We start from the raw sequence: 24,336 nt of genomic DNA on the forward strand, positions 1-24,336 counted from the left end.
ATGTCAGAAGTACACTTTTTTTCTGGTCTTAAGTCAAATGTGCACTGCAAAATCAAAATCAAACCATTAGTATTGGGGAGTAGCTCTGAGGATCACAGAAACAAGGGGGTTGTTGGAAATTAAGATGTAGTTTCAGTATATCATGAAATGGAGGAGCAGGGTAGAGGGGTTAAGTGGCCTCCTCCTATACCCATCTTCATTCTCATCCTTTTGTGAAACTCCCATCGGTCAGGGCTGACCGTGGTAAAAGATATCTAGATACATAGTCTGATAGGGAGAGCAAGCTCCCTCTCTCCACACATCTGAAGAACCCAAAGGAATGGGGTTGCCTATCTGCACTGAACTCAATGTAGGACTGCCTCAGGGATGCTAGCTCCAGATTTTCCCTCGGGGTTTACTCCCAAGCCTTGCCCATGAGTGGGTCTAGCTGCGAGACAGCAGGGGTTTGAGATGAGAGTTTTCTTTCTCCTAGGTGAGCTGCCAACCACGGCTGACCAGCCCCATCTGTCTCTATTCCATCACCGAACTTCTGCTAAGCTGTGCCTCTAGCACAGGTCTCAGGGATTGTCCAAAAGGGCATAGGGTCCACACCAGTACCTCATGCGGTGATCTACAGTGATGGCATGGTGCTCCAAGGACTTGGGTCCAATCATCACGTGCCCACGTGCAGTTTGAACGTCCTGCTTGTGACCATACAAAACTGCTTCCACCCACCCACCCCAGATGCTATGATTTCACGGGACAGCAATTTTTCTTTTGAAAGTGCTGCTTCCTCAGAAACTTTTTTTAATGATAGACCTGGTGAAGCTGAACACAAATATAATTTCAGACTACCTGAATCATGTAGGAATTTGGAGAAACAAGAAATTAACTTTTATAGAATATAATCTGGTTAATTGCATAATGGTGCTGATGCTTTGCAATAGTTCTACTGAGCTATAAGTATTTTGTTGTTAATTTTCATTTGTACTCGCTGTCTGTGGCTTCTCATTGAAATATACAACAATAATCAGCCAGCATTGATGGATTCCAGTCACCCTGATACAGTTTCTCCATGACCACAATGTCCTGGTGAAACCTTTCACCGTGCTCGTCACTGACAGAGCCAAGATTCGCAGGGGAGAAGTCTAAATGGGAATGCAGAAAGTGAATCTTTAGTGACATGTTGCACTTCACGGTTTTGTCTGCTTGAAGCATGTTGTCAACCAGCTGCACGTAGTTTGGTGCTCTGTCGTTGCCAAGAAAATTTTCAACAACATCCTTGAAAGCTTTCCATGTGATTTTCTCCGGTCCCACTGGAAGTTCTTCGAATTGCCTGTCATTGATGACCTGTTTGATTTGTGGACTAACATAATGCCTTCTGTAATCTGACTTGAAATAACAAACACAGATGATTTTTTAAATGGTGCATGATAGGGAAATCTCATGGTGATTTTCAACCCCAAATCCATAAGATAGACACAAAATTATTCAGGAAGCAAAATCTTTGCTGTCCGGTGTTCCCTCCCATATCCCAAAGCCACATGGTTTAGTGGATTCACAGTCCATTGTAAATCGCCCCAGCGCTTGGGTGATGGGTTTAGTCTGGAGGGGAGTAAGATGTGATTGGTGTAAGCAGGTTCTTGATGGTTGGCAGTGGTTTGATAGGCTGAAGGACCTGCTTCAAAGCTGTTCACTCTGCAGCAAAGGGATACTGGTTCCCTCTCAGGGTTACCAGTTAATCAGTTCTGTGCCAGACAATACTTAATTTATGCATTTTACTTTGTTTATTTATGCATAATTCCTTCTGTACGTTTTATTCTTACTTCCTGTGTTACTGTGTGTCATATGCGTGTTCTGTATACTGCTGTGCTTTACACTCGGATCTGGGGAAACATTGTCTCGCTTGACGGTATATGTATGTAGTTAAATGACTTGGTGTCCACATGACCAAAGTGAGGCAGCACGCGAGCATAGCAGCTTACAGCACTGACGCTCACCGATCCCGGTTCAGTTTCCACCTCCATCTGGAAAGAAGTTGTATGTTCTCCCGCTGACACGGGTTTCTCCCAGTCACTCTGGTTTCCTCCCACATTCCACAGAGCAGAGAACATAGAAGAGTACAGCACAGGAACAGGCCATTCGGCCCACAATGGTGTGCTGACCCAACTGCAAGCAAATCAGAACATTGGAACACTAATCCCTCCTACCTATTCTTGTCCCTATCCCGCCATCTTCCTCACGTCCACGAGCCTATCCAAACATCTCTTAAGAGCCTCTAATGTACTTGCCTCTTCTGTAAAATGTATAAACCTCTTCTGCACCCTCTCTAAAGCCCCAACATCCCTCCTATAGTGAGACAACCAGAACTGTATGCAATACTCCAGATGAGGCCTAACCAGAGTTTTATAAAGTTGCAACGTAACCTCCTGTTGAATTCAATGCCTCGACTAATAAATCCCAGGATCCTTATGGATCTGTGTGTCCATAGCTGTACAGGTCAGGGAGTTGTGGGGACACATTATGTTGGTGCCAAAAGGCTGGTGACTCTTGCCTTGCACAACCCTTGCTCAGCTGAGCTCACAACATTTCACTATACGAGGGATGATTGACAAGCCTAAGGTAGAAAGAGTCAAATTTAGAAAACCTAGCACATTTATTTTTCAACATAGTCGCCTCCTAAATTTACACGCTTAGTCCAGCGGTCGTGGAGCAACTGGATCTTGGACCTCCAGAAAGTGCCCACAGATGGGTGATTGAGAAGTTTGTGGCCTAAGGTGGAGGAGACGAGTTATACAACTCTCATTACATACACATGCAGTTCAACTCTTAGAGTGATTATGCAGAAAGTTTGTTAATATCTCATCTTTCTACCTTAGGCCACAAACTTATCAATCACCCTGATGATTTATTAACTTCAAACTTTCTACATAATCACTCAGAGTTGACCTGCATGTGCGTGTTACGAGAGCTGTATAACTCATCTCCTTCTACCGTAGGCCACGAACTTGTCAATCACCCCTCATGTGTTTGGATTGTTTCTGCAATCATGGGAATCTTAAAACCGAGTCACTGAAGGTGGAAGTGAGGTGTGCAGGGGAAATTCAAGGGCCTGAGTGGTTGCAGCCGTCAGGAAGGAAGATGCAGTCAGGTAGAAAGCAGTTCTACAACCTCAGAACACCGGAGATGTAGGACCGATCCCAGTCTCCAGCACGCTGTGTGCTCGTGTGCGTTTGTGTGGGTCAGAGAATAAGCTGAAGGGTGCGACAGAGAAATTGAGGGGGGATATCCATCTGATCAGGGTGGTGGGGTGGAGATATATCTCTACCAAAGGAGGTGTTGGGCGCTCCTTCCCTCCGCTGGCCTGAACTATAGCAGCAAAGGTTGTTACAGGCACTATGGAAATGCAGATCCTTCTCTTTGTTTGCAATGAAAGAGCTGTGAATGAACATTTCTAGGCCAGGCAGAGTTTAACAGAATAAACAGAAGGTGGCAGCTGGTTGGTGACTGGAGTGACACAACACTGCTGGTGGAGACGGCCAGGCGGCCTTCCCACCCTGGCGACCGTCAGTCCCGCAGTGAAGGCCATTGCGCTTGGCTTCCTTCCTTCTTTTTGTCGGCATGACTTCAGACCACGTCAGGAGTTCCACATGTGCTGTGGAGTCCATATGGCGAGTAGGATATAAGATTCAAGATTCAAAAACTTTGTCATTCTAACCGTACATCAGCTCAGCAGGGCAGAATGAGACAGCGTTTCCCAGGAGCAGTGCAGTCATAACATAACAAACACAACACTAAATAATAAACATAACAATAAATAGTAAAACACAACAGCCACATGTCAGTTAGAAACAAGTTATAAGTGTCCAGTGCAAGTTAAAAGTGTCCAAAGCAGAGTCAGGTAGAGCAGTTATTTAGCAGTCTGACTGCCTGTGGGAAGAAGCTGTTTAGTAGCCTTGTGGTTTTAGTTTTGATGCTCCTGTAACGTTTACCTGATGGCAGAAGAACAAACAGTTCATGGAGAGGGTGTGAGGGGTCTTTAATGATGTACCATGTCTTCTGGAGGCATTGACTCTGAAAGAGGTCTTGGACAGAAGGTAGGGGGACCCCAATAACCTTCTCTGCTCCCCTAACCACCCTCTGCAAGGCTTTTTTGTCGGCAGCACTGCAGCTGGAATACCAGGTTGTGATGCAAAAGGTCAGCACACTCTCAACCACTCCTCTGTAGAATGTAGTTAAGATGTTAGTGGGGAGTGATGCTTGTTTAAGCTTCCTCAGAAAGTGCAATCTCTGCTGGGCTCGTTTCTGATTGTCAAATTGAGGCAGCCGAGGGCAAGATAGGCAAAGGGAGATTTAACTTCCCCGCTCCCCATGAAAGGCTGAAGATCAAACTGAGGCAGTTGAGGACAATACAGGCAAGGAGAGGTTTTACCCCACCCCAACATGAAAAACTGAATAACCTGGATGGGTATTGATAATGTTCTTAGCAGAGTGTCATTATCTCAGAGGATCTGTCCTGAACCCATTGTATAAGTGTACTTTAACAGCAAAGAAAGCACAACAGCACCCCCATACTTCCTTAGGAGTTTGGCACAGCATTGTGGGCCGAAGGGCCTGTATTGTGCTGTAGGTTTTCTGTGGAGATTTGGCATGACATCTGGAACTGTGACCAGCTTCTATAGATGTGTAGTGGAGAGTGTGTTGACTGGCTGCATCACAGCCTGGTATGGGAACACCAATGCCCTTGAACAGAAACCCCTACAAAAGATAGTGGATTCAGCCTCATACATCACGGGTAAAGCACTCCCAAACCTTTGAGCGCATTTAATGAAATGCTGGCACAGTAAAACAACATCTATTCCTGTTCAAGCTCTTTTCTTGCTGTTGCCATGGTGGAAGGTACAAGAGCCTCAGAACTTGTGCCACCAGCTTCAAGAACAGTTACTACCCCTCAACCATGAGGTTCTTGAACAAAGGGGATATCTACACTCACTTGTCCCTCCATTGAGATGTTCCCACAACCAATGATCTCACTTTAAGGACTCTTTATCTCACTATCTCATGTTCTCATTATTTATTGCTATTTATTAATATTTACATTTGTACAGTTTGATGTCTTCTCCACTCCAGTTGATCTTTCATTGATCCTGTTACTATTCTATAGATTTGCCGAGTACGCCCACAGGAAAACGAACCTCACGGCTCTATGTGGTGACATATACGTTCTCTGATAATAGATTTTATTTTGAACTTTCAACTTTGAAATTTGCTGGGAAATTGGAACTAAGCTAAGCCAAAATTTTACTTAATCATATTTAAGTTCTTTCTTGTTGATGAAGACATAGAAAAACTAAATGGAAAGCCAATATTTAGTCCTGTCTAAGAGATGGCAAGTGAGAGAGATGTCAAGGGTTAATAGTTTACTTGCCAATATTGATTTATCTCAGTTCGCTTGGAAACCAGAGCCAACGTCCTAAAAGGTGAAGGTTAACCTTGCCCAGCTATTTGCAGGTCCGCTGGTCCTTGTGATCTCTTGCGGAGCAAACAACATGAGCGGCAGCCGCTGGTGTCAAAGCCAGCGCTGTGTTGCAAGCCTCGCAAAGATTCCCGCTAGATCAATTCCCTTCACATCCAGGAACCAGGTCCCCGTGCGTAACTTCTCGACTGCTGTGGAACTTTTTCTGTCCCAGTTCACTCAGCCCAACACACACTCACACTCACACTCATGCACGCAGGCAGCACTAATTTCTGCACAGTGTCTCAAGGTTACAATGCCCTTGGCTTGCCTTAAGTTCAGAATCACCGGCATATGTCACGAAATTTGTTATGCTGCAGCAGTACTTTGCTATACAAAATAATAAATTACAGTAAGTATATATATTTAAAAAGTTAAATTAAATAAGTAGAGCAAAAAATAGAAATGAAAAAGTATTGAGGTAGTGTTCATGGGTTCAATGTCCATTCAGAAATCGGATGGCGGAGGGGAAGAAACTGTTCCTGAATCGCTGAGTTTGTGTCTTCAGGCTCCTGAACCTCCTTCCTGATGGTAACAATGTGGGTTCCGTGGGCAAAAATGCCTTGTGATTAAGAGAGGTCAGAAAAGAATGGCCAGAATGGTTCAAGCTGACAGGAAGGTAACAGAGATTTAAATAGCCACATACTATATCAGTGGCATGCAGAAGAGCACTTTTGAACCTCCAACATTTCGAACCTTGAAGTGGAAGGGCGACAGCAGAGAAGACCACAAGCATACACTCAATGCCGACTTTATTAGAAGTACCCAAAAAGAGACCACTGAGTGTACCTGTGCACACTCCCTCTGCACGCGCACTCATTAACAAGGCGTTTTCACCCACAGGACTGCTGCTCACTTTGTTTTTTTTTATTTTCACACCATTCGCTGTGAACTCCAGAGACTGTAGAGTGTGAGAATCCCAGGGATCAGCAGTTTCAGAAACGCTCAAACCACCCTGTCTGGCACCAACAATCATTCCGTGGTCAAAGTCACTTAGATCCCATTTCTTCCCCGTTCTGATGTTTGGTCTCGTGACCATGTCTGCATGCTTTTATACATTGAGCTGCTGCCACGTGATTGGCCGATTAGATATTTGCATTAATGAGCAGGTGTACAGGTGTAGCTGGTAAAGTGGCCACTGGCTGGATATATAAGCAAGTTAGAGATTAAACTACAGATAAGGAATAAAATGTGCATAATTACATTAACACCAGCAGGTATTTACAATGTGAACAACTTTATCAAAAGTAGTTTAAAGTGCTCACAGGTACAATAACAACATTCAGCACAGTAAGTCAAGTCATTTATTGTCATTTAAAACATATTCATGTACACCATCAAACGAGACACTGCTTCTCCGAACCGGGAGGTAAAGCACTGTAGTACCCATAACACACATAGAACGCACAATAACTTAGGAAAGGAAGGATAAAATTTACAGATGAATTACGCATAAATAAACAAAGTAAAGTGCATAAATTAAGTATTGTAAGGGACAAAACAGATTAGCCAGTGACACTTTGAATACGATGCGGCCAGGAGTGCAGAAGCCTAACGGCCTGAGGGAAGAAACTGTTTCTCATCCTGACCGTTCTTGTCTTTATGCATCGGAGTAGAAGGTCAAAGAGGACGCTGGATGAATAGGTGTGATCCTTGATAAGACTAAGGGCCCTGCATATGCAGCGCTCTTGATAAACGTCCCCAGCGGATGGCAGGGAGACGCTCAGCTAGTCTCACAGTTCTTTCAAGGGGCTTCTGGTCTGATGCATTTCAATAGCTATAGGAATAGGAATAGTTTAGAGCAGGGGTGCTTTTGCCGTGGGGCCCTGCCGTTCTCCGAAGGGGTCCTTGGTTCCCTGGGTGGATCAAACGTAGGCAAGTGGGAATGCGTGGCAGGTGGCATGTTTCTGTGCTGTACTGGTCCGTGGGCTTTGCTGTGGCAAGTCAGCTCTCTGTCAATCCCCTTTGTTCCCCAAAGGCCCCGCAGAAAGATCAGGGCAGCTGCAGTTCCTGGAAAGTCACGTACACCACCCACCAGCGGGGAAGGTCACTCAGTTATCACCCAGCACACTGAGCATCATACACTGACCGCCCTCCTGCACACGCCATGCTCCTGGGAGATAGGGAAAGGGTCAGAACCTTCTCGGGAGAGACCGCCTCACCCACCCCTGGCTACGTTATAACCAGGGCTTCCAACTGCACCACACGGACACGGTGAACAGGACCAGTCAAGCTTTCTACGTGGTCCAAGGATCAGCTAATTTGTTTTTAAAATTCATAGAGTTTTTAACTTTCTCTAATTCACCATGAGACAATTCGATCAATTGAGTTGAACTTCAAAGTAAATTTATTATTAAAGTAGGTATAGTTCACCATCTTACCCCACAGCCATCAGGCTCTTGAACAAAAGAGAACTACACTCACTTGCCCATCCATTGAGATGTTGATAATAAAATTTACTTTGAACTTTGACAGACAACCCTAATATTCATTTCAATGATGGGGCAAGCAAAGTTGAGTGAAGTTATCCCCTTTGGTTGAGGGGTAGTAACTGTTCCTGAACCTGGAGGTGCGAGTCCTGAGGCTCCTGTACCTTCTTCCTGATGGTAGCAGTGAGAAGGGAACACGTCCTGAGTGGTGGGGATCCCTGATGATCTATGCTGCCATTTTGCGGCAGCACTCCGTGTAGATGTGCTCAGGGGGGCTTCACCCGTGATGGTGTGGGTCTTATCCACTACTTTTTGTAGGATTTTCCATTCCAGGCCGTGATGCAACCAGTCAATATACTTTCCACCACAAATCTATAGAAGTTCGTCAAAGTTTTAGATGCCACCCCAAATTTTCACAAACTCCTAAGGAAGTAGAGGCTGCTGCCGTGCTTTTCTCATAATTTAAATGTCTGATAGCAGCGGGGTGGAATTGTCCTTGAGCCTGTTGGTAGGTGCTTTCAGGCTTTTATATCTTCTGCCCTATGGGAGCAGAGAGATGGGGTGGATGGGGCTTTTTGTTAAGTAGGCTACTTTACTGGGGTTCAGGAGTCCAATAACAGTGGGGTAGAAGCTGCCCTTGATCTTGGTGATATGTGTTTTCAGGCTTTTGTATCTTCTGTCTGATGGGCGTACGGGGTGGGGAAGAGAGGATGTCCAGAGTGGGAGGGGTTGTTGAGTATACTGGCTGTTCTCCAGAGGGACTGGGAAGTGGAGGGAGAGCGCGAGGAGAGGAAGATGGTGAGCTGTGCTGTCTCCACGGTTTCTTCCTCCAGGAGTCTATGCCAAGTCATTCCCAGGTAGGGTAGGAATGGGGATTATGTTTCCTATAGTGGAGGAGTCTTGGACCATAGCCTCAGAATACAAGGACATTCCCTTAGAACAGAGATGAAGAGGAAATTCCTTAGCTAGATGCTGGAGAATCTGTGGAATTTGTTGCCACACACACAGATGTGGACACCGAGACTCTGGGTATATTTAAAGTAGAGATTGCTAGATTCTTGATTAGTCAGGGCATCAAGGGTTACAGGGAAAAGGCAGGAGATAGGGGTTTGAGAGGGATAGTAAAATCAGCCAAGATGGAATGGTAGAGCAGACTCGATGGGCTGAAAGTCCTGATTCTGCTCCTGTGGTCTAATATTCCCTGAAACCTGAGGCCTCCGTTGAGTCGGTCAGTCGCCCATGGCTGTGGCGTCCCAGCTACCTCGATGCACGGGCCAGGGTTGTTCCCACGTAGCAGGCTCCCGCTCTCCACGCAGCCGATGACGCCATCAAAGTCTCGGCAGAAACCAGAACAAGTTTGGCACCAGCAACACTGCAAGAGTTGCCAGTCAGCAATGAACTCAAGGCAGGACTGTCTTCAGGACTCCAGCTCCATATTTTTCCCCCTGGGGTTTACTCCCGAAACCTTCACCATAATGAGTACAGCTACGAGGCAGTGGAGGTTTGAGATCAGAGTTTTCTTCTCTGAGATGAGCTGCCAGCCCCGTCTGCCCAAAGCAACAATGTTAAGGTGCCAGTCACCTGCCTTTGCCCCTTCTCCTGTCAGTAGAAACGGTTGGGAGCGTTTAAAAGGTAGTGGGTGCTTGTCCCCACAACCACCCTCAGCTATAACAACCTCCACGAACCCCATATTGCTTCAGCACATTGTTCTACTGAGCAAGTTCACTGACACCAAACTATCCAAGGCTGGATATTGCAGAGTGAGAGCCCCCTAAAGTCACAAAGCACAGAAACAGGCCCATCCATTCGACCATCAACTGCCCCTTCCATTCTCCCCACATTCCCATCAAAGTCCCTCAGATTCCACCCCTCACCCACATATTGGGGGAGCGGGGGGGAGGGTAGAGGGGCAAGTAACTTGCCAAGCTCGCATGATGTTGGGATGTTGGAGAGAGCAAGAGCCCAGCATGTTCCACACACCCACTCTCTGTGTTAGAACCGGAATTTCCCCCAATAAACCTCCTTCCAATCACCTTAAACATCCATCACTTCATGTTCACATGATCAGTCTACGTATGTAAGCTGACCTAAAGTTCAAAGTGAGTTTTATTATCAAAGTACTTAATGTCACCACGTACAACCCTGGGATTCATTTTCCTGCGGGCATACTCAGCAAATCTATAACAGGATCAATGAAAGATCAACCAGAGTGTAGAAGACAATAAACTGTGTAAATGCAAATATAAATAAATAGCGATAAATAATGAGAAATGAGATAAAGAGTCCTTAAAGTGAGATCATTGGTTGTGGGAACATCTCAGTGGATGGGTCTAGTTATCCCCTTTTGTTGATGGTTGAGGGGTGGTAACTGTTCCTGAACCTGGTCACTTGAGTCCTGAGGCTCCTGTATCTTCTTGCTCATGGCGGCAGTGAGAAGAGAGCACAGTCTGGGTGGCGGGGATCTCTGATGATGGATGCTGCTTTCCTACAACAGCATTTCGTATAGATGTGGGTCAGAAATTGGGAGGGCTTTACCCGTGATGGATCTTTATGGTTGTTGTGTTTTTATGCTGCAGGGGATCTGGAGTAACAATCATTTTGTTCCCCTTTTCACTCTGTTTGAACAAATGTCAACAAATATTCTTGAATCTTGAAGATTATGCCTTCTGGTATTAGCCATTTCCAATCTGGCTGTCCATTCTATCCATGCCTCTTATCAGCTTGCACATCTCTGTCAAGACGCCTCTCATCCTCCTTCGCTCCAAAGCTTTCTCAGCCCTTCCTCACAAGACATGCTCTCTAATCCAGGCAGCATCCTGATAAATCTCCTCTGCCCTCTTTAAAGCTACCACATCCTTCCTATAACCAGGCAACCAGAGCCGAACACAATACTCCGTGTGGACTGACCATCTCCTCCCCACAATCTCATCGAACCCCCGAGATCCCACCCAATGCCCGCACACCACTCTCTGATTCCACGCATCATTGCAACAGAACCTAGAACAGTACAGCACAAAACCAGACCCTTCGGCCCACAATATTGTGCTGTCTCAGCTAAAGTTAAATCAAACCCCTCCCCCCCAAACTAACTCCTCTTACCCACACTATGTCCATATCTTCCTCACATCCATGTGCCTGTCCAAACATCTCTTAAAAGCCTCTAAAGTATTTGCCTCTACCACCAAACCAGGCATCCACCACTCTGAGTAAAATACTTACCCCACTTTCCCCTTGAACCTACCCCCTCTGGTATTAGACATTTCAACCCCAGGCGAAAAGATACTCCCTGACAACTCTGTCTATGACTCTCATAATCTTGTAAACCTCTATCAGATCTCCCCTCAGCCTCCGACACTCCAGAGAAAATGACCCAGGTTTACCCTGCCTCTCATGACAGCACACGCCCTCTAAACCAGGCAGTATCCTGGTGAACCTCTTCTGCTCCCTCTCCAAAGCCTCAACATCCCTCCTACAGTGGGGTGACCAGAACGGTGTGCAATACTCCAGACGTGGCCTGAACAAAGTTTTATAAAGTCACAACATAACCGACTAATAAAAGCAAGCATTCCGTAAGCAACATGAGGAAATCTGCAGATGCTGGAAATTCAAACAACAACACAAAATGCTGGTGGAACACAGCAGGCCAGGCAGCATCTATAAGGAGAAGCACTGTCGACGTTTCGGGCCGAGACCCTTCGTCAGGACTAACTGAAAGGAAAGATAGTAAGAGATTTGAAAGCAGTGGGGGGAGGGGGAAATGTGAAATGACAGGAGAAGACCGGAGGGGGTGGGATGAAGCTGAGAGCTGGAAAGGTGATTGGCGAAAGTGATACAGAGCTGGAGAAGGGAAAGGATCGTGGGACGGGAGGCCTCGGGAGAAAGAAAGGTGGGGGGAGCACCAGAGGGAGATGGAGAACAGGCAGAGTGATGGGCAGAGAGAGAGAAAAAAAGCAACTATGTATGTCAGGGATGGGGTAAGAAGGGGAGGAGGGGCATTAACAGAAGTTAGAGAAATCAATGTTCATGCCATCAGGTTGGAGGCTACCCAGACAGAATATAAGGTGTTGTTCCTCCAACCCGAGTGTGGATTCATCTTGACAGTAGAGGAGGCCATGGATAGACATATCAGAATGGGAATGGGACGGGGAATTAAAACGTGTGGCCACTGGGAGATTCTGCTTTCTCTGGCGGACAGAGCGTAGGTGTTCAGCGAAACGGTCTCCCAGTCTGCGTCGGGTCTCACCAACATATAAAAGGCCGCACCGGGAGCACCGGATGCAGTATACCAAACCAGCTGACTCACAGGTGAAGTGTCGCCTCACCTGGAAGGACTGTCTGGGGCCCTGAATGGTGATGAGGGAGGAAGTGTAAGGGCAGGTGTAGCACTTGTTCCACTTACAAGGATAAGTGCCAGGAGGGAGATCGGTGGGAAGGGATGGGTGGGACGAGTGGACAAGGAAGTCGCGTAGGGAGCAATCCCTGCGGAAAGCAGAAAGGAGGGGAGGGAAAGATGTGCTTAGCGTAGGGAGCGATCTCCCAGTGGCCATACATTTTAATTCCATGTCCCATTCCCATTCTGTTCTCCATCTCCCTCAGGTGCTCCCCCTTCCTCCTTTCTTTCTCCTGAGGCCTCCTGTCCTGTCCCATGATTCTCATGATTCTCTGGTCTTCTCCTATCATTTTGCATTTCCCCCTCCCCCCACTAGTTGCAAATCTCTTAGTATCTTTCCTTTCAGTTAGTCCTGACGAGGTGTCTTGGCCCGAAACGCCGACAGCTCTTCTCCTTATAGATGCCTGTTGTGTTCCACCAACATTTTGGGTGTGTTGTCTGTAGTTAGTGAAATGAGTGTTGGGGTGAGTGAAGTTATTCACACTGGTTCAGGAGCCTGATGGCTGAAGGGTAATGACCATTCCTGAACCTGGAAGTGTGGGACCCAAGGCTCCTGTACCTCCTTCCCAGTGGCAGCAGCAAGAAGAGAGCTTGGCTTTGTCTGATGTTGGTAAAGTTCAAAGACAGTTATGGAACCTTATAAGAGGCATTGTAGCTCAGGCGGGGTACCCAGCCTTTCATATGCCGTGGACCCTTCCCATTAACAGAAAGGTCCGTGGACCCCAGGGTGGGAACGCCTGACTCACAGGGAACTCAGATAGATTAGTACCAGTGAAACAGGAGTAGAGCACTTGTCCGCTGAAGTCTAAATACCATCTTTCTCGATGCCATACTCCCTATATCCCTTGATAAGGAAGCCCTGGTGTTCAGAATTAGTTGACTGGTTACTGAGAATTAGAGCAAGTTTTGGGGAAACATTCTACTGGGTGTGACCAGCTGCACGAGAAGTGAGAGTGCTCCAGCCCGCAGGTCAAGGGTCAGAGACGTCCTCCCTCGAAAGTGCTGTGTCACAGAGCAGCCATTTCTGCATAGACTCACTGGTTCCCTTACAGCAGATTCAGTTTTCAACGTCTCGATCAGGGATCCCCAACCTTTTTATGCCATGGAGCAAGGAGTCCATGGACCCCAGTTTGGAAGCCTCTGCTCTAGGCAGAGCCTGGCCTTTGGAACATTCCAGAATAATTTTACTGCTAATTTTTTGCTACAGAGGGGGATCTTAGGGATTAATCATAAGATAGAGCAGAATTAGGCTATTTGGCCCATCGAGTCTGTGTCACCATTTCATTGTGGCTGATCCATTTTTTTCCTCTCAGCCCTAGTCTCCTGCCTTCTCCTTGTAAATCTTCCTGCCCTGACCAATCGAGAATCTATCGATCTCTGCCTTAAGTATACTCAGAGACTTAGCCACCTGTGGATTCACCACTCTCTGGCCAAAGAAATTCCCCCTCATTTCCATTCTAAAAGGATGACCCTCTATTCTGACACTGCGTTCTCTGGTCCTAAATTCTCCCACCATAGGAAATATCCTCTCCACAGCTGCTCTATCAAAGCCTTTCATCATTCGATGGATTTCAATTAGCCCTCGTTCTCCTGGATTCCAGTGAATACAGGCTCACTCTTCATATCACAAGCTGTTCAATCCTGGAATCATTTTTGTGAACCTCCTTTGCTTTTAACTCTCTCCAGTGTCATCAATCCTTTCTTAGACAAGGGGCCCAAAACCGCTCACAATACTCCAAGTGAGGCCTCACCAGTGCCTTATGAAGCCTCAACGTTACATCCTTGTTTTTATGTTCTCGTCCTCTTGAAATTAATGGTAACATTGCATTTGCCTTCCTCACCACAGACTCAACCTACAAATTAACCTTTAGGGAATCCTGCACAAGTCCCTTTGCAGCTCAGATTCTTGAATTTTCTCTCCATATTACTTCTTCTACCAAAGTGCATGACCATGCACTTCCCAACACTATTCCATCTGCCACTTCTTTGCCCGTTCTCCCAATCTGTCTAAGCCCTTCTGTCACCTCTCTACTTCCTCAAAACTACCCGCCCCTCCACCTATCTCCGTATCGTCCACAAACTTTGCAACGAAGCCATCAATTCCATCATCAAATCATTGACAAACAGCGCAAACAGAAGCGGTCACTGTAGTCACCAGCAGCCAACCAGAAAAGGCTCATTTAACTCCCTCCTGCCAATCAGCCACTGCTTTACCCATGCTAGTATCTTTCCTCTAATACCATGGGTTTTTAACTTAAGCAGCCTCATTAGTAGCACCTTATCAAAGTCCAAGTACACAACATCCATTGATTCTCCTGTCTATCCTGCTTGTTGTTTCTTGGTGTTGGTGTGCGTCTGTGTGTGGAGTTTGCACGTTTACCCCACAACCTAGATGGTTTCACCCACAGTGCCCACACCCCAACCACATTAGGTCAGTTGGCCTATTGTAAATTGCCCCAGTGCGTGTGGATGAGGGGTAAAATCGGGGGCAGTTGGTGAGACTGTAGGGAGAAGGAAATGGGCTCAGTGTGAGCAGGTGGTTGATGTTTGTCACATGACCGTCAGAGCTGTATCAGAGTGACCGTGTGGTTGTGGTTGATTAGATCACAGTGTGATTGCGGTTCTGAGGTGTCAGTAAGTATTTTGCGTGACACATTATTCTGTGAAATTCGAGTGCGTTAGTTTCCTGTAAAAGATTGGACTGTTAACTAGGAGAGCAATAAAAAAAAAGTCTAGTACTTATTACCCCACAACCACTGAGGAGACCTTTTGGCACAGGGCCACTGCAAAACCGGGTACTGCAAGGTTTCATGGATCACCATTGGCTGTGTTAGGGTATAAAGCAAATATTAAGTTTGACAGCAGCTAATCTTCAGATCTGAGTGTGGATTGCAGATTGAATTTAAAATGCAGCTCAGAACAATGGGCTTCCTGGATGGGTCAATTGCAAACAAAGAAATACCCTACTTACACCTCAGTTACCCGCATAGGCACGAAATTGGCCTAGGGTCACGTGGGTGTCTGGAGTGTGGGCGTGAAGATGGAGGTGTGTGAAAACTAAATGCAATTCAAAGAAAGCATTGTAGGTACATTGTAACTATGGAATTGTCTGCTGTTAACTTTGATCCTTAGCATATAAAAATGTCGTGTAATATTGCGTCAGGAGGCCTCTTCTGCCAAGGGAGCCTCAAATTGACGCCTGTCGCTTGTTTTCGCAAAATAAAAAATGTCTAGATCCACGAGCTTCAGTGTCTCTCTGGTAACTTGGTTCAAGTCACAATAGGCTGGGTCACGAGAGCAACGAGCGAGAGCAAAAAACCGTCACTGGAGAAATCCAAATCCCCCCCACTCTTTGCACTGTAAACATTGTGAAACTGGCAGAGGAAAGCCAATGTCAGGTGCACGAGTCCATGTGTGCACACGTGCAATGAAAAACTCACAGCAGCATCGCAGGCTCACAGCACAGGTTACACAACATTTAAGGGTCATTTAAGAGACTCTTGGATAGGTATAAAGAGCTTAGGAAAATAGGGGCCATGGGTAACCCGAGGTCATTTCTAAAGTAAGTACATATTTGCCACAGCATTGTGGGCTGAAGGGCCTGTATTGTGCTGTAGGTTTGCTATGTTTCTATTCACAAGGAAAGCATAAATTAACGATTTCCACAAGAAAGAACACAATTAGAAAAAAAGAAAACTAGGTCCTGTTAACTGTGGGCACTGGCTACAAGTGAACCTGGGTGCAGAGAAACGGCAGGCTCCCATGCAGAGACTGAAACAAGAGGCTTTACCAAGGAATTTCAAAAGAGCATCAGAGGCTCAACCGGGAGACACCATGAGACAAACCATTCTCCACACAAAGACGCCATGATGAGCACCAGTCAGGAGTCCGCTTTAAATAAGCATAGGCTGTGGAAATCCCGTGCTAGTCACAATTAACTTGACAGATTAAACAGAAAGCACAAATTCTCTCGTTCAGAGAATTATTAGCAAATACAGGTGCTTGGAAGCCCAACTCTCAACAACATGCCACAGAGGACAGCAGGGCTCATGACAAAGACCATTTCAGTGCAAAGTGATCAAAGGGGCCTTTTATGTATTTTTATTCAGAGGTACAATGCAGAACAGGCCCTACAGCCCATTGAGCCACGCTGCCCAGCAACCCACCAATTTTAACCCTAGCCTGATCGCAGGACAATCTACAATGACCAGTTAACCCTCTGATGAGTACGTCTTTGGGCAGTGGGAGGAAACCAGGACACTTGGAGGAAACACATGCATTCCACAGGAAGAATGTACAAGAAAAACTTCAAACAGACGGCATCGTAATTGAACTCTGACACTCCCAGCTGTAATAGCATTACGCTAACCGCTACATTACCGCCCATGGGTTTGTTAGGAATCCTGACAGTACTGCAATGTCCCATGGGTAATTATAATTTTTTCTTTACACAGGAAAAATACAGAACTGAGGAATAATTCAGGTGGAAGAGGATGGAAAATATCAGGTCCTTGTTGTCAGTTATGGTGAGTTCATCATCCCAAATTAATGCGCTCCTCTCTGTGAAACACACACGAGATGCTGGAGGAACTCAGCAAGTCAGGCATCGTCTACAGAAAGGTATAATCTGTCAGCGTTTCGGGCCGAGAGCCTTCATCAAATCCAGTGTGTTATCCCGGATTTCCCACAGCTGCAGAATGTCTTGTGGATATGACAGGCTCCTCTTCCTATGGTTTGGAGCTGAGGGTTCAAAGTCCATAAGGGATCAGGGACATCTCATGTCCTCCTCTTAGAAAATCCTGGTCCTGATCTGCGGCTGGCACGGCAGAGCAGTGGTTAGCATAACACTTTACAGCGCTAGTGAGCGGGGTTCAATTCCCACCGCTTTCTGTAAGGAGCGTTTGCATGTTCTCCCTGTGGCCGTGTGGGTTTCCTCCGGGTGCTCTGGTTTCCTCCCACAGTCCAAAGACATACGTGTTTAAGTTAGCGAGTTGTGGGCATGATGCGTTGGCACCAGAAGCGTGGCAATACTCGCGGGCTGCCCCCACAGACTGTGTTGGTTGTTGATGTAAATGCCACATGTCACCGTATGTTTCGATCTTTCAATGTACGTGTGACAAATAACGATAATCTAATCTTCAATGCCTTTTTCTCTGATATATCTCAAACTATAAGGGCAACAAATAATTTCAACAAAGTCCACCTTTGCTGAGAGATGTCGGATACTATCTGGGGCCACAATAAGGTGGTTGACTTTTAACTCACCTCTAAGATGGCCTTCCCATTAACCAAGACCTCTTGACTTTTCGACCTACCTTCTCACTTCATCCCACTCTCTCCCCTTCCCTCACCCACCTTCCCCCTCATCTGGTCTCAACTATCACCTCCCAGTGTCTCACTTCATCCCCCACCCTCACCTCCCTCCCCCACTTTCCCCCTCATCTGGTCTCAACTATCACCTCCCAGTGTCTCACTTCATCCCCCGTCCTCACCTCCCTCACCCACCTTCCCTTCACCTAGTCTCACCTATCACCTCCTAGTGCCTCACTACACCCCCTCCCCCACCCATTCACCTTCCCCCTCATCTGGTCTCACCTAACACTTGCTAGCTTGTACTCCCCCCTCCCCAATACTCCTTATTCTGGCTTCATCGCCTTTCCTTTCCAGTCCTGATGAAGGATCTCGGCCCAAAGTGTCAGCTCTTTGTTCCTCTCCATAGATGCTGCCTGGCCTGCTGAGTTCCTTCAGCACTTTGTGTGTGTTGCTCTGAATTTCCAAATACCACAGAATCTCTTGTGTTTATAATGTAAACCCTGTTTTACTTTACAAATGTGGAATCTTCATGTATTTATTGAGATATAAAACAGAACAGGCCCTTTTGGCCCTTCGAGCTGCACTGCCTAGCAACCCCCAACTTAACCCAGACTAATCACGAGACAAATTACATTGACCAATTAACCTACCAACCAGTATGTCTTTGGACTGTGGGAGGAAACCGGAGCACCCAGAGGAAACCCACACTGTCATTGGGAGAAAGTACAAACTCCTTACAGGCAACGGTGGGATCTTCTGTCTTGCTGTCCTCTCCACTATGACGACACTGACTTGTCCTGCCTGGATCTGTTTATTCTCTTGCCTGTCATCTATATCTCCAATTCCCTCTTTAAGATAGATGATCCTTGAAACCTACAACTCTTAGAGTGGGGACTTGGGTCAAATTGTTCTAATTCCCCCCAAAGCTCTTCCTTCTGATCACAGAGTCAAACTGATGGATACAGGCCCAACAGGGCCATGCTGACCAATTGGACACTCAAGCCAGTCGTGTCTGCTTGTGTTTCACCCACATCCCTTTAAACCAGGGGTTCCCAACCTTTTTTATGCCATGGACCCCTACCATTAACTGAGAGATCTGTGGACCCCTGTTCTAAACCTTTCCTATCCGTGTGCCTGTCCTGTATCTCATAAACACAAGAGATTCTGCCGATGCTGGAAATCCAGAGCAACATATACAAAATGCTGGAGGAGCTCAGCGGGTCAGGCAGCATCTATGGAAGTTAAAGAACAGTTTTAGGTCAAGTCCCTGCATCAGGACTGGAAAGGATTAGAGAAGGCCACAGAACAAAAAGGTGGGGAGACGGGGGGGGGGGGGTGGGAAGGACGATATCTGGAAGGTAATAGGTGAAGCTAGGTGTGTGGGAAAGGTAAAGGGCTGGAGAGGGAGGAATTTGATCAGAGAGGAGTTTGGGCCAAAGGAGAAAGAAAAAGGAGGAGGGGACCTGGGAGAAACGTTGCAGAGCAAGTATAGCAACAGATCAGTACGATTAAACATTTCTACTGAGTCATGTTCTGGGTAAATTACAGTGCAGGAGTGACAAACCTGACCCATCCAAAACTGAAAACGTGCAGTTGAACAGCTGTGTGAAAGGAGAGGGCCCTGCATGCACAGGAGGTGCAATGATCGTATAAGCAGCGGTTTAAGGCTCTGGTCTTGTACTTATTGGAATTTAGAAGAATGGAGGAGGATCTTATTGAAACCTATCGAATGTTGAAAGGCCTCGATAGAGTGGATGTGGAGAGGGTGTTTCTTTTGATGGAGGAGTCTAGGACCAGAGAACACAGCCTCAAAATAGAGAGACGCCCATTTAGAACTGAGACGGGAAGGAACTTCTTTAGCCACAGAGTGGTGAGTCTGTGGAATTCGTTGTCACGAGCAGCTGTGGATGTCATATCACTGGGTGCATTGCAGGCAAAGGTTGATAGATTCTTGATTAGTGAAAGTTTATGGGGAGAAGGCAGAAGAAAGGGGTTGAGAGGGAAATGAATCAGCCGTGCTGAAACAGTGGAGGCAGGGTTTAAGGGTCGGCACAACATTGTGGGCTGAAGGGTCTGCACTGTGCTGTGCTGTTCTATGTTCTCTGTTCAGACTTAATGGGCCAACTGGCCTAATTCTGCTCCCATAACTTATGGTCTTTTAATCATCATGTATTCTGACCTGTCTCCCTTATAGTACTAGTGGGCTTTGCACGATTCCTTAATCTTATCCCTAATGATATTCTGTGCCCCTTTTCCTCCTCCTAATCAAGTACCCCTTTTCACGTCCTGTCCTCTCAAAATACCTCAGTTCTCAATACCTCACCATCTTGTAATTCGGCCAGTACTCTTGGGACTTTCTATTTGTGCCATTCACCTTATGAGAACATATTTCAGACTGTCTCTCACTCCCAATGTCGGCCTGCCTGAAGTCCACTTCTGACAGGCTGTAGTTAAATTGGCCTTCTCCTCCCCTTCCAAGACTTCCCCCTACTATTCAGGGCCTTAAGTTCATGTCCACCTTGACCTTTTCTTAAGGTCCCTGATTAGTCAGGAGTTATGTGGAGAAGATACCTGGATAGGGTTGAGAGGGACATGGAGCAGCCATGATGGAATGGAAGATCAGACGCAATGGGCCTGTGAAGGACCAGGGGAAGCCCGGAACTGGGAGAGCAAGTAAAGGTGAAAGAACAGGGGGCTTATTTACCCAAAATATTTACAAACGCGACAGAACTGTTCTAGAATCCAAACTTGAATCAGCTAAACAGAACTTAGTTACAACGTAATAAATACTCCTCAAACCAAAAAAACACTCATCCGTCTCTCCCTCTCTCCCATTTTACGGCGGTTGACACCCGGCTTAATGGTGCATTACCACCTCCTTCTGCTCTGGAGTGTGCGATGGACTCACATTCTAAACCCCGCTCTGACACCACTCATCTCTTGACTGCGGGTTTATATTCGCTGCTGGCCAGTCCATAGTAAATTGCAGGGGAGAGAAAACATTCCTCTCCTTAAAAAGCTAGGCAAAGACGAAGCAACTCCAGAGGACACCCCTCTGGCTGTAGCAGAATGGCACAAACCCCATCTACTGAGGCCGGTGTAATGCAACAGCTCAGTCATTTACCAGATTATCAGGAGGATGGTCGGTTACAGGACACTTTTTAATATGCCCGGGTGATGGTGCGCCTGGTAACTGCAGCCACCACAGGGCCAAATGGCCTAATTCTGCTCCTATGTTTTATAGTCGTAGACTCACAGAACACAACAACTACTTCAGCCCTTCTAGTCCATGACAAACTATTATTCTGCCTAATCCCACCCACCCACACTCAGACCATAGCACTCCACAACCCTCCCAAAAATGTACTTATCTGAACTTCTCTTAAATGTTATAACTGAAGCTGTGTGTCACCAATTGTGCTGGCATCTCATCCCACACTCTCACGACCCTCTGAGTGAAGAAGTTCCCCCTCAAATTCCCCTTAAACATCTCACTTTTCACCCTTAACCAATCTCACCAAATTCACTGGAAAAGCCTGCTTGTCTTTACCCTATCTATACCTCTCATCATTTTGTATGCTTATCAAATCATCCCTCCTTCTTCAACACTCCAGGGAGAAAAGTCTTAACCTACTCAACCTTTTCCTGTAACTCAGATCCTCAAGTCCCAGCAACATCCTTGTCCATTTTCTCTGCACTCTTTCAATCTGACTAACATCCTTCCTGCGGGTCAGTGACCAAAACTGCACACAATACTCCAAATTAGGCCTCACCAACATCTTATACAACTTCAACATAACATCCCGTCTCCTGTACTCAATACTTTGATCTATGAAGGCCAATAAGCCAAAAGTTCTCTTTACCATCCCATCTACCTGTGACTCCAATTGCAAGGAATTATGGATCTGTATTCCCAGATTCCTCTCTTCTACCACACCTCTCAATGGCCTACTGTTCATTGTGTAAGACTATCCCGGGGTTATCCTCCCAAAGTGCAATACAAAATGTGGTGACTGGCTGCATTACGGCCTGGTACGGGAACACCAATGCCTTTGAGTGGAGAATCCTACTGGAGTCGGCCCAGTACATCAAGTGATAAAGCCCTCTCCACCATTAGGCACATCTACATGAAATGTTGTCGTAGGAAAGCAGCATACATCATCAGAGATCCCCACCACCCAGGCCGTGCTCTCTTCTCACTGCTGTCATCTGGTAGAAGGTACTCACACCACCAGGTTCAGGAATAGTTACCACCCCTCAACCATCAGGCTCTTGAACCAAAGGGGATAACTAACCTCATTCTGTTTCTGGTGTTCCCACAATTAACAATCTTACTTTAAGGACTTTATCCTGTTATTTCATGCTCACATTATTTATTGCTGCCTAGTTATATTACACCACAGCGTTGTATGTGGTGACATGCATGTGCTCTGATAATAAGTTTTACTTTGAAATTTGAACCTTGAACCTCACATTTGTCTGAATTAAATTCCACTTGCCATTTTTCAACCCACTTTTCCAGGTGGCCCAGACCCCACTGGAAAATTTGGTAGTCTACATCATTGAACATCATGCTCCCAAAGGTGTGACCACCCTATCTATGTCTTTGATTACTCCTGAGCGGTGGGGCACAGAGGAAACAAAACATCCTGGGAAATCAGATCCATAATCTCTTGAAAGTGGCGTCACAGGCAGATCAGTTCTCAAAGAGAGCATTTAGCACATTGGCCTTCATAGGTCTAAGGTATTGAGTACAGAAGATGGGGATGTTATGTTGAAGTTGTATCAGACATTCGTGAGGCCTAATTTGGAGTATTGTGTGCAGTTCTGGTTGCCTACCTACAGGAAAGAAGTCGATAAGATTGAAAGAGCACAGAGAAGATTTACAAGGAAATTGCCAAGATCTGAGGACCTGAGATATAGGGAAAGGTTGGATAGTGTTATTCCCTGGGCCTGTTTCTGTGCTGTAGTGTTCTATGACTCTAACGAATAGGAGACAGGGGAAATCTCAGGTGCTGTATGCACTCAATAGCCATTCTATTAGATACCTCCTACACCGAGAAAGTGGCCATTGGGTGTATGTCCATGGTGTCTGCTGCTATAGCCCGTCCACTTCAGGATTCGACATTGTGTGTGTTCAGAGATTATCTTTGTACACCACTGTTGTAACGTGTGGTTATTTGAGTTACTGTCACCTTCCTGTCAGCTTGACCCAGTCTGGCCATTCTCCTCCAACCTCTCTCATTGACAAGGTGTTTTCTTCCACAGAACTGCCGCTCACTGTGTGTTGTTGTTGTTTCTTGCACCAGTCTCTGTAAACACTGTGCGTGCAAATTCCAGCAAATTGGTGGTTTCCAAGAAACTCAGATCACCCTGTCTGGCACCAATAATCACTTAGATCACGTTTCTTCCCCATCCTGATGTTTGGTCTGAACAACAGCTGAACCTCTCGAGCAGGTCTGCGCGCTTTTATGCTCCAAGGGGCTGCCACGTGATTGGCCAATTTGTTTCTGCATTAATGAGCAGGTGTACCTGATAAAAGTGGCCACTGGGAGTAAGTGGATGAAACACTCAGTTTGGGACAACCAGAGGCTAATGGCTGAGGTGTGTTCTGTGTGTAACCTGAACCGTTTTTCATCCTCGACAGAAAGGACCGCGCACCTTCTACGGTCCACCGTCGGATGCCGAGGACGAAGTAGAGAACGTGGTGGAGATGAAGCTGACAGAAGATGAGGAACCGGAGCCTTTATTCATGACCGACATGGCGAAGCTCATCACCTGGAAGCATGAAAACAAGAGGAAGGCCCTGGTGTTCTGGGTGTTGGCCTTGCTCCTGTTGTTGGTTGTCGGTGAGAGTCTGGCCTTTGACCTATGACCTGAGAGGGCTCGGCCAATCAGTGACTGAGATATCCCTTGTCCCAAGGGGGAGGGGGATGCCTGGAGCAAGTGGTCAATCTGTGGGATGTGTACAGATCGGGTGCACTCACAGCCGGGGCAAAGCTTGGTGAAGTGCTCCCACCCCTTGGGGCACGAGCTCAGATCCTACCTGAGCGTACTGGGCTGGCTGACCCAGGGTAGCACTGTGGCACAACGACTTGATCTCTGTTCCACCGCAACGGAGACTCTGTGTGTGTGTGTGTGTGTGGAGTTTGCTCATTTTCCCTGTGACCATGTGGATTTCCACCCCCTTCCCCCCACCACTGGGTGCTCCAGTTCCCTCCCACATCTCAATGACGTGCGGTTAGTAAATTAATCAGCAAGGTAAATTGTCCCCCACAATTTGTGTGAGGAGTATAATAAGACCGGAGTTGATGAGGATAGGGTTGAAAATATGTAAAAGGGAAGAACCAAGGAGAATAGAATTCATGCAACTGGTCCGATAGCTAGAATAGACTCATTGGGCCAAACGGCCTCCTCCTATATCATAAGAAATCGAGGAAGCTGCAAATAAATATGCCTAATTCCCTTTAATGTCCCAAAAAATTGCTTCACTCAGGTCCTAGACTTTCCAACGATATGAACTGAAAAGGATATGAATTGAGGCTGAGGCTTTGGGCCTGCTCCGGATGCTTTGGGCTTCGTGTCTATGGACTCACTTTCATTCTGAATGCTGTCGCTTGCTTTTATTGTTTGCAAAATTTGTGTTTTTTTTCTCTCTCTGTGCGTTAATCTTTTAATTGTTAACCTTTTTTTAATGGGTTCTTTTGAGC

At 46.4% G+C, this 24,336-nt stretch overlaps 1 protein-coding gene across 1 annotated transcript in view; it reads left to right on the forward strand.

Annotated features, from left to right (window-relative positions):
• The window catches only part of tfr2 (transferrin receptor 2), a 75,715-nt gene that overhangs the window by 716 nt on the left and 50,663 nt on the right, over window positions 1-24,336 (forward strand). Inside the window, exons 2-3 of the mRNA XM_059975014.1 lie at window positions 16,768-16,839; window positions 23,274-23,475. Coding sequence (XP_059830997.1) covers window positions 16,807-16,839; window positions 23,274-23,475 — 235 coding nt within the window. The 5' untranslated portion in view covers window positions 16,768-16,806. The remainder of the gene's footprint in view (window positions 1-16,767; window positions 16,840-23,273; window positions 23,476-24,336) is intronic.

This window comes from Hypanus sabinus, chromosome 7, assembly GCF_030144855.1.
Source record: "Hypanus sabinus isolate sHypSab1 chromosome 7, sHypSab1.hap1, whole genome shotgun sequence".
Classification (NCBI taxonomy): domain Eukaryota; kingdom Metazoa; phylum Chordata; class Chondrichthyes; order Myliobatiformes; family Dasyatidae; genus Hypanus; species Hypanus sabinus.